Here is a 16,530-nt window from a genome sequence, read left to right as displayed (position 1 = left end):
TCGATGTGGAAAGATAAGATACTATGAAGCCCGGCTTTAAATATACTGAGGCGCCCGTTATGGGTGATGCTTCTGAGACAGCACTTGTTAAATTCTATCAGGTCATTTAAGACATTGGATCCACAAGATCACTTTATTCGTTGGGAAAATGCAAAGACAAATCTGATTCTAAAATGCCTTTCAACTCTACAAATAAATATGCGCTTTCCATTGTGAGACAAGAAGGACCAGATCATCATTATGTGAGCTACATAAAGGGTGCTCCAGAAAAGATTTGGCAGTATTGCGGGAGAGTCCTTCATGAAGGAAGGTATATTCCAATAGGTGCTGAGTAGAAAAGAAAGTTTGATTAGGTGAACTTGCGATTCGGTAAAAATGGTGAAAGAGTGCTCGGGTTCGGTATGCTACCTCTAAACAAATAAGTCTATGGCCCAAATTACTAATTTGTTACATCGACTCCCTCAAACTTCAATTTCCCAATTTAAAATTATGTTTTCGTTGGCTTAATTTCTTTGATGGATCCTCCTAAATAGTCTGTTCCTTATGCAATCAAAAAATGCCAGTCCGCAGGAATCAAGGTTATTATGGTGACTGGTGATCAGCCTCCTACTGCTGGAGCAATTGCCAAACAAATCGGAATTATCACATTGAAGACCAATGAGGATCTCAAATAAGAAGGATACAGCTCAGAAGAAGCCTTAATCAAAGCGAGGGCTATTGTCATCCATGGAGATATGATTACAAAAGCATTTGAAAATGGAGATTAAGAGGGTGAAGCAACATTGACCTCTTGGGTGAGAAAGCCTGAAATCGTTTTTGCTCGTACAACTCCCGCCCAAAAATTGCAAATAGTCAAAGCCTGTCAGAGCGTTGGAAACATTGTCGGAGTAACAGGTGATGGTGTCAATGACTCTCCAGCTATTAAGCAGGGAGATATCGGTATTTCAATGGGAATTTCAGGATCAGATGTCACAAAAGACGCCGCAGATATGATCTTACTGAATGATGACTTCGGATCTATTGTGGATGGCGTTGAAGAAGGGAGAAAAATCTTCGATAATTTGAAAAAGACTATTGTATACTTGCTAACTTCTAACATGACAGAAATATGGCCGTTTGTCGCCCTCGTTGTATTCCGACTTCCTCTCCCTCTCTCGAATATTTTCATGTTATGTATTTGTGTCGGTACAGATATCTACCCGGCCCTTTCTCTGGCCTATGAAGAAGCAGAAGTCGACATCATGACAAGAAGACCCAGAAAGCCAGATGAGCATTTAGTGACTGCAAGGCTTTTAGCCCATGCCTATGGACAAATGGGCGAAATTGCTACTGCCGGAGGATTCTTTACTTACTTCGTAGTGATGAGACTTTATGGGTTCGAGCCAAGTATGCTCTTCGGGCTGGTCAACAGGAATACAGCTGTTCCTTTCAAAATTGTTGATGGTGTTCTTCAAGCAAATAATAATAACATCGATTATTTCTATGACGTCCCATACAACTTCGATATTGCAGCCCCAAACTTTAACTGCTTAGCTCTACAATGGCCTTGCGTGGCCAACAGCGTTCAAAATATTGGTTTCCCAAATTGGCTCGCGACATCGAACTCTGCAGTTGATTTGAGAGGATTCTTCACTACTTGCAATACTGCTACAGGAAAATATGAACTGGATTTCACTTGGCCAATAGATGTCTTAGGAACTAATTCTCCCATCACTCATCAGCCGGTCGCTTATACAGTCGAAGCTCTCTATTATGCTCAGTCATCTTACTTTGTAACCGTCGTCATGGTTCAATGGTCCAATGTGTTCGCATGCAAATCGCGAAAAGTAAAGTTGTTTTATATTTTAGGTATCCCTAATTTACTCAGGAGTGAACAAACATATGTTCTTCGGAGTTATTTCTGAAACGTGCGTGTTTATTTTCTTGTTGTACGTGCCGGGAGTGAATGGAGTTTTCGGAGGAAGACCGCTTGATTTCTTCATGCTCGGAATCCCTGGGCTCGGATTTTCGATGCTGCTTCTCATCTGGGAGGAAACCAGAAAAATGCTGATCAATCTGGATACCAACAACGGGTACCCCAACTGGTGGCAGAGAAATTTATTATGGTGATTCAATGCAACATAAATAATTGTCTAATAATTAACAAACAGTTTGAATTAATCTAAATGTTTTTTATCTTTAATTGCGACCCCACTTAATTGCGATATTCACACAGTATCAAACGAATTTAAAAGTATATGCATTACGAATATCTACCGATTAGATAAAAAAACATTGAAAATGTTCAGCGAAACAACTGCGCACTCTTCTATACTATTATGATGATTATTAAAAAATATGTGTCATATATATATATATATATATTTTATAAAAGGCTTTAATCATTTTTTAGTTTGAATGAGGAGACCAGAAACAGCTGCTTTATTGATCGCGATTCCCCCTTCTTCCGTATGGGCCTATTTTTAGCGCACGAGAGTTCCACTGAACTAATTGTTTAAGATTTATCCATTCTTATAAATGAAGGAGCCAAGTGTCGATATCTATACAGTTGTTTCGGGCATCTTCTTATGGCTGAAATCAACAATGAAATAGTTTGACATGACTTTGGCTTTAATTTTATTCATGGCGATGTAGCCATGATGCTCGCCATTGGCGATGAGTTCTTTCATCTTGTTATACGCGTTTTCCCCGAAGAAATTGTTCCCTCCCCCTTATCGGTTTGGCTTCAGGACATAGTTTCCTCCCTGCATTTTATGAAGAAGACTCTCTAAAAACTCATCATCGTAGTCGGTCAACGCGTATATTTAGTTTGTGAGACTCAGGATTTCGTTGGCCTATTCCTCGTTTAGATAGTTGAGGAGAATTTACTTCTTGTGGAGTTCAGCCTGCATGCTTTTCGAGTTAACAATGATCATTTAAATTGAAGGTACCTTAATTGTATTTGAACTCTCAATCTTTCTTCTCAGCTCCCAGTACTATTCGGTTGGATAATGGCTCGGGGAGTAGGTTGATCTGAAATAAAAACAGTCTATTTTCTTGCCTCTGAAGCTGGCCTCGTTTGTCTCTGATATTTTTAGCTATTGCAAAAGCTCCTCAAGTGTTGCACTGATCGTTATTCTCCCAAGTTTGAGGAGTTCAAGCTTGAAGGTATTCTGGTCTCCGAAATTAAACTATTTCGATAGAGAAACGAGCATGACGTACCCATCTGTGAGCTCGTTCATCTCCAAGCATCGAGCAACCGAGGAACAGAAGGTTGCCATGTTTTTATTCTAAGGGTATTACAGTTCGCCCTCGGGTATGCCATCCCTTAAGACTTTCAAAACATTGGTTAAAGCCTGAACTCGATCGCTGATTCCGAGAAGGCCTATAGACATTAAATTTATTTCGACAAGCTCAGGATGATCGTCACCCATGTAGTCGATTCGAGAGCATGCTACTTGATATCTTTTCTTGGCGGTGTCCTTATTCTGCAGATAGATTTCTGCTATTTTTGCCATAAAATCATCCTTCTGGCAAATGCTCTTCAAAAAGATCGATAAATATTGCTAATTATTCACTACTTTGACAAGCAGCTGCTGCCAAATCTTATGAGCTTTCACTAATGTCTTAAATGTCGATTCGGGTAGCACATAGGGGTACAATGTAACAGGCATATGCGAAAGTGTTTGAGTATCTAATATAAAGGAGCTCTTTATGATCCCAAAGGACATAGCGAGTCCAGGAATCAAGCTTAATAAATCACTTTCTGTTCGATTTTTGGCTTATATCATGAGGGAGAACGTATTGTTTTAAATGAATAATGTATCTCAATAAAAAAATAATGAATTTGAAGTATAAATATTTTCTGATGACGAATTAATCTCTAATTTCATCGAAGTTGTAAGGGGTTGGGGTTGGGGTTGGGGTTGGGGTTGGGGTTGGGGTTGGGGTTGGGGTTGGGGTTGGGATGCCTCGATAACTAAACCTGACCATTGAACTATCGCCTGGTCTGCTTCTTTATTGTTCCTCCAATCAGATGCACTCTCATCTCTCAAGTGCACTATGCATATAATAAAATTAAGAAAGTGATGAAATTAGCAGACATGCATGACAGAATTGTCTCGCATTACACGAAAGCCCACACCGTCAAAACCAAGAAAAACATCCAAATTTAGTCAAAAGTGGGGCAAGCCTATAAGAAGAAGATTGCTGAAATAGAGTAAACCAGTCCTCTCGAAGATTTTCTCAGGAACGAAAGCCACATTGGAGTCGAAGCTGAACCTCTCTTATTTCGAACATTACCGAGAAAACTGAAAGTGTATTTCCCGGGTCCCCCAAATCCTCCTCCGAAACTCTCTGAATAGCCATATACTTATGAAATAGTCCCGAAGGTTCCATTTAAAATCCCCAAGCAGAAGCCAGGCTATGTGGGTGATTGGATCCTCAGTTAAAGTAAATTTATTGATCGGAAACCAGCAGAAACAAGGAACAGGAGCTATAAATCTACGATTGAAAAGTATAAGCCCGAGCTAAATGAAAGGAAGCTTTTAAAAGTTGAAGCCTTTGACCGCCGATAGAGATTCAGAGGCGAAATAAAAGCATTAGCCAAACAAATGAAATAAAAGAATCTTTCGCTCAAAGAGATCATTAAAAACAAAGGCTTTATTAAAAAGTCTCATAATTTCTACAACAGTGTCGATTTCTTTTTAATGGCCCGCAATGGCGACAGGGAAGCCGAAAACCTTTTGGAGAAAAACCCTGAGCTGGCATTCGACATTGATGAACAGCAAATGACTGGCCTGCACTGGGCAGCTCGATAGGGACACGTTTATCTGTGCAGGATACTCCTACAAAAATTTCGAGCAAACGCACTTTCAAAAGATATCTATGGCAGAACAGCTTTGCATTTGGCAGTTTAAAACCAACACATCGAGTGCATCATAAGAATCTTCGTCGAAGGAGGACAAATGAACTCATTAAACAACAAGAAGCAGACAGTGAGATTGGTGGCCCCCAACTCCTACATCAAATACCTGCTAGAAAAGTTGGAAGAGATCAGGTTCGTGGTGAAGACAAAAAAAATCACTGACAAACAGCAAGAACGAGAAGAGCTATAAATTAGCATTCGAAACACCCTGGATGAATCCTCGCTCTATTTTTGATAATTATTCCGCGAATTTATATTGATACCAATATACTGCAGCATAACTCAGCATATATTAGGTATTATGGCATCAAAGCCGATCATTAGAGTCGAATTGCATTGTGAAGCCAACCATCAAATTACTTTTATTTTGAAAAGCTGGTAGATCATTAGTCCCGCGAACGCTCCTCCCAAGCTTTTTCTTGACGGCTAGTTTATGCAGTAGAGACCGAGAAGTCCTATTAAAACCTTAATTATATAAAATTTACCCACATCCGCACAGGAATGAAGAAAAACATGACAGTTTGGTGCATATTGAATAAGCCATAGAATGTAATCATGGAGATAATTGCTCCGTCTGCTCCCACTTGTGGGATGGCCATGGGGACATGCGGCATCCCTAAGTACATAAAGATTCCTCCCATGCTGCCCCCAAGCAAATACAGCAGCCATATAATTCTATTGTTAAACTGTACCTTTAAGGCTTTCCCAAATGACCCGATTATCATCATATTTATCACTATGCATCAATGAATCTATACAGTAAGACGTTAAAGAAAAGTGCGAAAACGCATATGTGAATAAGGTATAATATCTGTTTTCTTTGATGTTCGCGCGATCGAACGCGAAATGACGGGCCAAAAACGACTCAGAGACTTCAGCCATCTGCCATGTAATCTGCGTTTATTTATGTCATACAAACATTGCTGTATTTAGGCCAATTATTTGGGTAACTGGGGATCCCATCGTACTTCTGACGTTAAAATTCACAAAGAGACTTCGGAGAGATTTTTTGAGGTTATTCAAAAAATTCATGAATAAATAATATGATTAATAATAAAGTCAGGAATCGAATTTGAAACCACATAAATTAAAAAAGTTAAAAAAAGTGGATAATTTTTCTAAGAGAGAAACGTAATCATTTGGTTTATAGTCGCCTTAATTGTATGCCATTAGTCTTTTTGGCCTTAACATAAACATTTTTGATGAGTAGTGGTTAAATTTCTTCGTAGGTTATCTTCTAGAACCCTCCACTGAAGTTATAAATTAGAGTTGAAGGCTTGCAATAGATGACGATAGTCAATCTTCCATTGAAGTAGTTTCTGCTGACATCTCTGAAGTAGATCTTTGTGAATTAGGTTGCTCCTTTCAGAAGCTCAACTTACGTTTTTCCTTTGATGATAGGTTCACCATCTTTGCTTTTGAATATCCACTCCCCGTTTTCCGTCGCAATAGCCATGCAAAGATTCAGAAGATTGCCTATTAATCAATCAAAACATACCGTTCCTTCGAATCTTCCCTGCTCTATCCACGAGCATAACTGCTATATTAAAATTCCTCTCTTTAATCAGAGGTGGAATGAGCTGCTCACTCAGCTTCAGCTTATACTTGTAGTGTTGAGTTCCGAACAATTTAAACAAAAGATTTACTTCTACTTCTGGCTTGTAATCCCGGCTCTGAGTTTGCCAAAAAATATTCTGTTCCAGTTTCTGATCACTGTAAACTCGTATTTATTACGGAATCTAATCTTCAGATAAAGCCAAATCCTGAATAAAAGGATATTCTACCTTTGCGAGGGAATTTATAATCCAATTATTCTTTGAGATCATCCAGTAAATTCGCACAAACTCCTCTTCTTTTTTGAACCAATTAGACCAATGAGCGACAGTATCCCTCATGTAAGGCACAAACACGTACTCTTCTTCTAATTTAATAGGTCTTTCGGAAGTAATCTTTGGCTGCTGAGGCGAAAAATTAAGTTTGCTTTGTTGATACATATTTTTAAGAAACACATTATTTAAATCATAGAAATTACTGAAATAAAATGCCAGATTCACCCTCTAAATAAAAGATTTCTTCAGGATATTCGCCATCTGCCATTACATTTAATCTTTGGGGAGCACAATCAGAAAGGAGTATAACAGAAAATATCATATGATTTAAGAGCAGAAATGTAAATGTCAAAAAGGGAATTTAATTGTTTTCATCACCACAAACAAAGCAGCCTAAATAGTATGCTTTTGAGTGAGGGGCAAGAGTTCTGGGTCATATTTCTTGATTATAAAAATAATAGCATTATTATTTGCATCTTTAAATTTTATCTCGAATCTTCCTTGGACGACAAACGGATATTATATTATTGTGGCTGAAACTTACCATGAAAGCATCTTTATAATATCAGAGAGAGGATTAGAGTTGTTTAAAAGGCTCTGCACCTCAAATGCTTGGCCAAAGCGTCAGTTTATTTAAATTAAAGACTAGGAGAGAGATGAAGGGAAATGAAAAACGAGGAAAGAGGCGAGGAAAGAGGCGAAGGGAATGACGAAGAGAAAATAACGAGGAGAAAAAAGGAGAAGAAAAAAGGAGGAGAAAAAAGGAGGAGAAATAATAAGCAAGAAATTGAAGAAATGCGCTGCAGAAAATCGATTTCTGACACTTGATTTCCTATCCTTCCATACTATTCGGCGATGAGAATATTTACGAGATTGTATATAAATAACCTATAGGTTTATTGCAATAATATAATATCGTTAAATTAATATTTCGTAAGTAAATATAAGGATGCTTCACAGCTATCAGGGAAAGTCATTAAAGATAAAGAACTTTTCATATAGCCCTATCGACCAGATCGGCAAAGGTTTCAGTTCCATTGTGTATCGCGGCTGCAACGATTAGACAAGTAAAGAAATGTTAAAGCATGCAGACGCAGCATGCTATTTTGTTATTAAGTTATGCTCATATTGTAGAAGAAACTGTTGCTATCAAGATCATCGACATGAAAGGAGTACGGGATTCGGCCGCAAGGGAAATGCTCAATTTTGAAATCTAGGCTTTAACCACTCTCAAGCACGACAACATTATGAAATGCTTTGATGTCATTAAAGATGCGAGGTCATGCTACATTGTCACTGAATTCTGCAGTGAAGGGGATCTCTCTGACATTCTCAAGAAAAAAAGGAGGCTCACCGAAGCCGAAGCTCTGCCTATCATCCAAAATATTGTGGACGGCTATACTAATATTGCATAGAATGGGTTCTTTCATCGGGATCTCAAGCTGGCCAATGTTCTTGTGCATAAGAAAGTAGCAAAAATTGCCGATTTCGGATTTGCAAAGCGATTTAAGCTATCCAAATAGAAATAGAAATATAACGTAGGAAGTCCGCTTTATATGTCCCCTGAGGCTCTCGAAAGTAACATATATTCTGTAGGCAATGACATCTGGTCGATCGGAATTATGACATACTAATTACTGCACGGGAAGACTCCATGGTAGTGCAAGACTGAGCGCGAACTTATTAGCAAAATGACGAAGGTGCCTGTAACCTTTTCGGTGAAAGTATCTGACAATATGCAGCGATTCATTAAGAAATGCTTAGAGGTCTCCGAGTTTAGGAGAATGTCACTCAAATAAATGAAATCCTGGCAATTCGAAAAAGCCAGCTCACCAAAAATATAAAAAATGCAGAAGAAAGTGCAGCAAGACAAATAGAACATTTCCGTAGAAAATGATTTGCACCTGATAAAGAAACAGTCACTTCCGGAAACCAGGAAACGTGCTCTTTCTGAAATAACAAACAAGCTAAACAATCCTCCAGTAAACGAAAGAAAAAGTATTGAAAAGCAGCCAACCCTCATAAAAAAAGCGAGCGAAATGCCTCAGAAGTAGAGTGCCGAAGATGCCAATCTGACTCGGTCGAAAATAGACTGGAACAACAACAAAGTCACCAAATAGATCATACTGTTTCGTTTATACTTCAAGACTTGGGAAAAACTCAATGAGCATCCTCTAGAAGATGCAACCAAAGTCCAAAATATCCTAGGCAATGAAGCCATCCGAATGGTCACTATGCTCAAGAAATTAATATGTGGCGCCCACCTCTAAATCAACAAAAAGTACAATCTGAAAAACTGTGAGGATTATCTGAACCCAATCGTTAACCCCGCAATAAAAAAGTATAAATAAGTCATCAATGAGTACTTTAATAGATACACTGACAAAATCAAAATGCGAGTTATCACAAGCACTGACTCGCCGGGTCAAGTCATCAAGGAGTATTTAAAGATCATCGACGCAACTAAGCTGGAAAAGGAGGGCGATTTACTGACTGCTCATTGGCTAATCAACCTGATTGGCAGCAGCTCTTAAAACTCAAAGAAAAGCCTTTAAAAGATACTCGAACCGTAAAGAGTTATAACCAAGGCATAAATCCAGGAGCGGCTTTAAATTATGGCCTCATGCTGATTGCAATTAATTCTTATTGACCTTATTTATGTTTAGCCTCCTGTGACCTAACTCTATTTTCTATGAATATGTCATTTTTTTTCTGCCTAGTGAATGCCATTGGCATCGCATGCCATAATAAAATGTAATTAAAATAAAAGGTTCAAAATTTAACAGCAAGTCTCCAGACTTCGCAGGCTTACTTATCAACTTTGCAGCAATAGATCTTGAAACTAGGCAATCGGATATCCACATCCAAACTGGCAATTGCCAACTTCATTTCACAAAGTTTGTCAGCCCATAATGAGCTATAGTATCTTGATGATGTGCTTCTCAAACTGCGGGAATAATAATCGAAGGCCAAATATAAATTCGATAAGCTCTTTCTTAAATAGGATGAAATCAAACAGAAAATAGCTCACCAAGAGGCCAACCTGCAGAAAAAGTAGCATCATCGTAAGGAACTGCTAGAAAAAATGATCAAGATAAACTAACTGTTAGAAAGTAATAACACTGCAGACCAAGAACTCAGCGAGACACATGATCAAATGTCTCAACTCGACACTCAATTCGACCAACAGGAACTTCGAATCCAGGAAATCTATATGCAAAGTATAGGCAGCAGTAAACAATGCAGGGATAAGTAGGACTAATTGCAGAGCCTTAGAAACAAAAATGCAAAAAAACGAAAAAAACTCGAGGAGCTTTCGCATAGCATCAAGTAGCTGGAGCAGTTTTCTGATAAATAGAATTGCTTACTTCTCACCAACAAATAGCAATTGCTTTAAACTCCTGAAAGGTCAGAGTAAAGTGTCTATTAAAATCATGTCCGCAATTTGTCGTTGGCAAACGAGTAATACGATTTGTACCTGTCATAGAAAACACGTTAAATTGTAGAAATCACTGAGCTAATCGAGCAAATGAGTGCGTGCAACCAGAACACCAAGCAGATTATCAATGAGGAAGAGGAAATAATTTCGCATATTCGGATAAATAAGCACAAAATGAATAAATTTAAACAACTGGCCGAGTCCAATAAGAGCTACGCTGCCGATAAGTCTAGGGAAAGGGAGAAAACAGCAATTGGCAAAGCAAAGGAGATAAGCAGAATCATGGAGAATATAAGCAATAAGAGCGAGAGCCACTTAGTTCAAGATGCAAATAAAAGTATGCGAGGGAGCATGACCACTGCTGAATACAAAACGAAGAGAGACTAAATCAGCCAAAGGGACTGCTAAGCAAGGAGAAGCTCATACATGAAGCTGTCACACCTGCTTTGATCGCGTATGTGCCCATTTAGTGAAACAGCAGCTACAATAAATATATAATGCATTAATAATAAGCTTAACATGAACCCATAAATATCGCCCTGGATGGCCATCAATGACATTCAGAGACTCTCGGATCTGAAGCGCGAGCAGGAGGAGCGAAACTTGAAATAGCAACTAAAATATCAATATTCGAAGTAGCTTCATGAGCAAATGAAGGAGCAAAGCGAAAAGAAGCGCATATAAGCAGACAGACAAAAACAGTACGAGCGCGGTCTCATCCAGAAATCAATCTAAGCCAACCAAAAGATGATTGAATTATAGAAAATGCGAGCGTACTCCATAAACTAGAAGCAGGTCAAAATGGAACTATAGAACTAGTATTACCTCGAGGCCAAAAAATAAAAAGAGGAGTTCATCGACTATAACAGCAGGCTGGCTGAGCAGGAGCTCAACCGGCTCGCTGCCGAGAACTAAAGGAAAGAAAAATAAGAGAACGAGAGGAAGAAAAAAGAACTACTGGCCAACCTAAAAGACACTATTCAGCACAAGAGTATTCATGACAGGTAGGTCAAAACCAAACAACAGGAATTTTAGAATCAGAAAATGTATGAGGGCGAGCAGTTGGCAGAGAGAAATTAGCAAAACCGAGAGCAGTACTTGCGGCGTCTAAAGTAGAGAGCAGCCACCATCGACTATGGGGCCCATGAGGCTTTCGAGAGGAATCACTTGAAATCTCTCATCCAGCGCAAGCAGGAGGAGTGGAGGAATGACGAGTCCTACTCTAACCAGTCCCAGTTCATGAATTATTATGATGACCAGGTTCGCAGCATCAAGAGTGTAAGCCACAAGAGCTACGCCGATTAGCTCAAGAGGCAAATATCCGAGCGCGAAAGGTAAAAGCAAGATCGATACCACCAGGAAGTCCAAAAAAATAATAACTAGTTCTAAAACTATCAGCACTACAGCCAGTCGATGCTGTCTGAGAAAAAGCAGAAATAGGAGAATTAAAGGAGGCTGCATCGAGAGTATCTCATGAAGCAAATGCAGGAGAACTAGTATGTCAAGAAGCATGCCTATCTCATGAAGGACCGCGAATTCCAAATGAATGTGGATATCCTTAGGGGAAACAAGGTAGTCATGCCCGGAGAAACATACGAGCTTGATTTTTATCGCAAGAAGCAGCTTGAAACTGTCACCAAGTCGATATCTTCCTCCCCCGGCAAGTTGCTCACTGACCAGCAAAACTACCTCGCCCAAAGGGGAAAGGGAGTGTTCAAATGATTTATCTGTACTTATATTATGCACTATTGTGTACTCAAGCATGAGCCAACCCTAAAATGATGTGGATTGTATCACTGTAATATTATGAAATCATCGACTGCTCAGCACTGGCACCTCTGGGCCTTCTTTTATTCTTAATTTTTTTCTGCACTTAGAGTAATGTTCTGATTATTTACGGTGGTCTTCGAACTCTCGATGCTTTGCTTCGTGTCATCGGCTGGCGCATTGTGTCTTTTATTCTCCAGTAGGCTTTCGCTGACCTTTCGGAATAGGAGCCCAATGTTGGTTGCATTTTTGGCCGAGACTTAGACATAACTGATTCCGTTTTTCTACGCCAGCTGCTCCACCTATTTCTTATCAATTTCTCGCTCCAAATCAAGCTTATTGCCAACTAAATATATCAGTCCATCTTGGCCTCTCGTTTCTCTGACGAAATCATACCATTTATCAAAGCCTTCGATCGTACTTTTTGAACTCAGATCCAATACGATCAAGCAGCAGTCAGCATCCCGCACGTATGATGGTATTAAAGATCGAAATCTTTACTGTCCAGCCGTATCCCAAAGCTGCAGCCGGAGCGTTTCGCCGTCAACTTGCATGGTTTTGGTGACGAAATCTATTCCGACAGTTGGCTAAATAACAAATTGCTGATACATTGGATGTCTGCTCAAAAGAATCGTGAATAAATCTCGATATTACTGAAGTCTTGCCAACATTCTGATCCCCGACCAGCACCACTTTGAATTTACTCAGTTTCGGCATTCACTATTCAATTTATATAATACTATGATTTGATTTGATCGCAATCGAACAATCACAAAATAATGCAAATGTTAATACAAATTATGATAATATCTAATGAGAATAAGCTTGATCAGTTGCCTTCGCTTCCCACCTGCATTTCCAGTTCCGTGATTCTCCTTTGGAGCCCGAGTAGCTGCTGTTGCAGGGCAGTTTTCTATCCTTTCAGGGCTGTGATTTGCTGCTGGATTCTGCTATTCTCTGCCTTTTGGAAATTGAAGTGCCTCTTCCTGAAATAAATGAAACTTATACATTTCTTATTCAATGCGCACTAACTAGTTCGACAAGCTTTTCTTTACATCTGCAGTTTTCATGGTTAGAACAGACTCCAATGTGTCTTTTTCGCTCCTCAGAATCTGCACTTACTTCTTATGGTTGTTGAGCTCATTAGAAATGTTCTTGATTTGCGTCTGCGTGTCAATGTGAATAGTACTTATAGAGTCTGCAGTTTTCCTTTCAGAGAGGCAGGGTTGCTGTTGAAGCTTTGACCAGTTTCGTTGTAAAAGTTGTCGCCACTACGGTTTGTCATTGCAATTATCCAAATAAAATTATCATTCTATTCGAATCAAACTTATTAATATGTTACGCTTTAATATAAGCAACGCACTTTATCCGGATCTGCGCGACACCTGAATTCGCATGCCTGCCTGCATTTAGTAAAGGCTTGAATGAGCAGAGGATTCCAATGGGTTGGAGATAAAAGGCGGTGGTGAATAATAGAAGCAATATAGTGTTAATATTATAAGTCGTTGCATGATTAATTTTAATGTTAAACTGTAGTAAGGCTATCAGGTAAACTCTTTAGAACACTAAAAATCGTCAAAAGAGCATCCACACCTCTTCGATCAACCTGAAGGACATCTCTTCCTCATAAGCCATCTTTCTGCCTCTCCATTAGGTGCTCCACAAGAAAATGTCCGATGCCAATGCCCACAATCCTCAATCCACCAGCAAACGCAAGACATTCGATCGCACCATCAGGCTCATCGACAAATCCTTTTCGGCCTCCAAGAAGAATAACAAAGAAAACTCTTCCTACATTTGTTTGCACTATAAAAACGATGGCAGGGAGCTCGTCTAACGCCGTTAACTATAGCGCCGATAAATCGCAGAGTAAAAAGAGCGAGCATCGTACAAATAGCAGAAGTGCAAAGAGAAATAAAAATAGAGTACATCTGGAATTTTAAGGGCAGCGTAGCCAAGTAAATTCAAATTGGCACAATCGAAACAATAAAAACAACTGAACGAGATCAAAGTAGAAACCGATCGGCTCAGGAACCGGTCTATAAGCAATGAAAAATCTATCACCAATCGCTCGAACCACCATGATAAATCCATCATAGCAATACGGCTGAAGACTGATTGCTCTGAACTGCAGCTACACCAGAACAAGAACACATAGCCCACCAAGATTCTGCATTGTCACAGCAATTAAGCAATCCCTATCCATGCTCTCAGCAATTACAGTCAAGACCAGCGTTAATCCAGCCACCTCCCCACCATCAATCTGACCCGCAAATAAATGAGTAGCCTTCATGAGGAGTGTCTCCAAATAAGCAAGGCCAATGCATCTCTGAAGAGGGAGTTAGATTTCTATAAAAGGCAGAGCAAGAATGAGAGCCTAAGGAACGAGGCGAATAATGTAAAAACTGTCCAAAAGGGTGCAATCAAGGCCAAAACAAATAGGAATAAGCCAGTAGGGGATACCCTTGGAAATAAGCAAAACTCAATACTAAAAGCTTTGGGTTTATGAACAAATTCAACCATTCAGCAGCCCAATTTAGTCTGTATAATGCAAGCGATCAGTAAGTTTCTGATTTATTTCGACCAAATCCGAAATGCTTATTGGAGGCAGTGCGCATCTGGTGTATGTGTGTGTGTTGTATGAGATAGATATAGCTCTAATTAATTAAATTAAATTTATGATGAAATAGGTTACATGATTGTATTGCTTATATCACTTTTATAAGCTCAATAGAAATGGGGTTGGGGTTGGGGTTGGGGTTGGGGTTGGGGTTGGGGTTGGGGTTGGGGTTGGGGTTGGGGTTGGGGTTGGGGGGAGACCTCAAGAAGAAGGGCTTCGATCCAGAAAAGTTATAAATCGAAGAATCAAAAGAGGAGCCATTCTGCGATTTCGATAAGGACTATGAAGGGTTTATTGATCCAGAGCCTGAAGCGGCTCTAGACATTATTGCGAGCATCAAGTAATGCTTTAGTTATGCAGATTCTACCCTGCGGACGACGAGCCCAGACACGAACTAGGCCATTCCAAGGGCGGCAAGATCTGCGGTGATAAAAAACAAGTCAGCAAAGTGCGATCAATCGGCAAAGAAATGATCGCGCTCATCGGCAAGAAATTGATAAGTGGGGATCTCAACCTGACTAAGATTTCCTTCCCGATCAAGGCTATGGTGCCCAAAACTGCACTTTAAAATTCAACTCTCTCATGTAAACCGTTACTCAGTATTTAGGCTGCACGTTGCCATACTTCATGAAAAAAGCATGCGAGAGTAGCCCCCTTGAGAAAATGAAATTCACCCTCACCTCCATCATCTCATCCTCTTACTACCTCAACATGTTCTTAAAGCCTGTATTATCATTTTAATCCGCAGCTGAACCCAGTAATTGGCGAGACCCTCCAAGCCTCATATTCCGATGGCACCAGGATTTACTGCGAGCAAATCTCACACCACCCCCCAATCAGTTACTTTTTGGTGATAGGCCCCAACGAATCCTACAGATACTGTGGGTACTATGCTTTTGAAGCCAACGCAGGGCTCAACTCGATGACCTTAACCAACAAAGGCAAAAGGTGGTTTGAGTTTGCTGACGGGACTCGAATCGACGCGAACTTCAACCGGGAAACATTTGCAGGTGTGTTCATGGGAAGCTTGAGGTCCGAGGCCATTAGCTCCTTCCAGCTGAAAGACGAGAAGAACGGGCTTTCCTGCGAGGTAAAGTACGGCAAAATGAAAAAGAAGTACATCCCATATTATCAAAAGACCGACTGACTACTTCGAGGGTCACATCTACGGAAATGATAAAAAGCTGAGTACTTATTATGGAACCTACTGCGGATTCCTGGATTTCGATGGAATCAGATACTGGGATGGAAGGTACTTGTCGGGCTTCAAAATCAGGCTTGAGGAAAAGCCCCTCCTCTCTGACTTCAGGAACCGGTCCGATCTCCAAACCTTGAAGGAAGGCAAGATCCACGAGGCCCAATTCGAAAAAGAGAAGGTCGAAGATGCCCAGAGGAAGGACGCCAAACTCAGGCAGCAGTACAAAACCGAACAACCAAAATGAACCTGATCCTATTGATTATGTATAATCATTGACGAATTATGAGCATTATATCACTACTCAATGCGAGTGCGTACGATGAGCACATCTTGGCGGATAGTATATTGATTGAATTCTATGTATCGCAACCAACACATTAGAATATCCAATATTATAATGGTGAATTACACCTCTCAATAATAATACAATTTATAGCCTCCTATTTATCTGGTTCGTTATCATGGATGGTCTCATGATCGATTTTGAAGATCACTGCAGGAGGTGCAAAGCGAGTGCCTTTAGAGCTCCACCTACTAAAAATGCTATGAATATGAGCGTGAACAACATCCACGGCCTCACAATGGAATGGTCATGGATCTACGTAATCATGGTCTCAGTTTCAGATTATAAAATCTATTTTTTGAGGCTTATTTGTGCGGAGATTGCTTCGATCTGACTCTTTAATGCTTTTTTGGCTTATTCGAGCTCGTACAAATCCTCCTCTTCGTGTTGCTCGACTGTCTCCAGCGCTGAAAACGTTGCTGACATTA

At 39.9% G+C, this 16,530-nt stretch overlaps 1 protein-coding gene and 1 pseudogene across 1 annotated transcript; both read left to right on the top strand.

The window, feature by feature from the left end:
- Positions 1 to 23: 23 nt before the first annotated feature.
- On the top strand, positions 24 to 11,479 carry LOC148299167 (sodium/potassium-transporting ATPase subunit alpha-4-like; annotated as a pseudogene).
- A 237-nt stretch (positions 11,480 to 11,716) lies between these two features.
- LOC148299166 (oxysterol-binding protein 9-like) lies at positions 11,717 to 16,003 on the top strand. The gene is made up of 4 exons (XM_088276329.1): positions 11,717 to 11,886; positions 14,922 to 15,108; positions 15,310 to 15,656; positions 15,700 to 16,003. The coding sequence occupies exons 1-4, from the start codon at positions 11,717 to 11,719 to the stop codon at positions 16,001 to 16,003; spliced, it is 1,008 nt and encodes a 335-aa protein (XP_088132455.1).
- Positions 16,004 to 16,530: the final 527 nt, after the last annotated feature.

The sequence above is a fragment of the Brachycentrus maculatus genome, unplaced genomic scaffold (assembly GCF_059751285.1).
Source record: "Brachycentrus maculatus isolate JH-2025_06_01 unplaced genomic scaffold, ASM5975128v1 h1tg001299l, whole genome shotgun sequence".
NCBI classification, from domain to species: domain Eukaryota; kingdom Metazoa; phylum Arthropoda; class Insecta; order Trichoptera; family Brachycentridae; genus Brachycentrus; species Brachycentrus maculatus.
The sequence above is the reverse complement of the archived record's forward strand: the minus strand, read 5'-3'. Positions and strand labels throughout refer to the sequence as shown.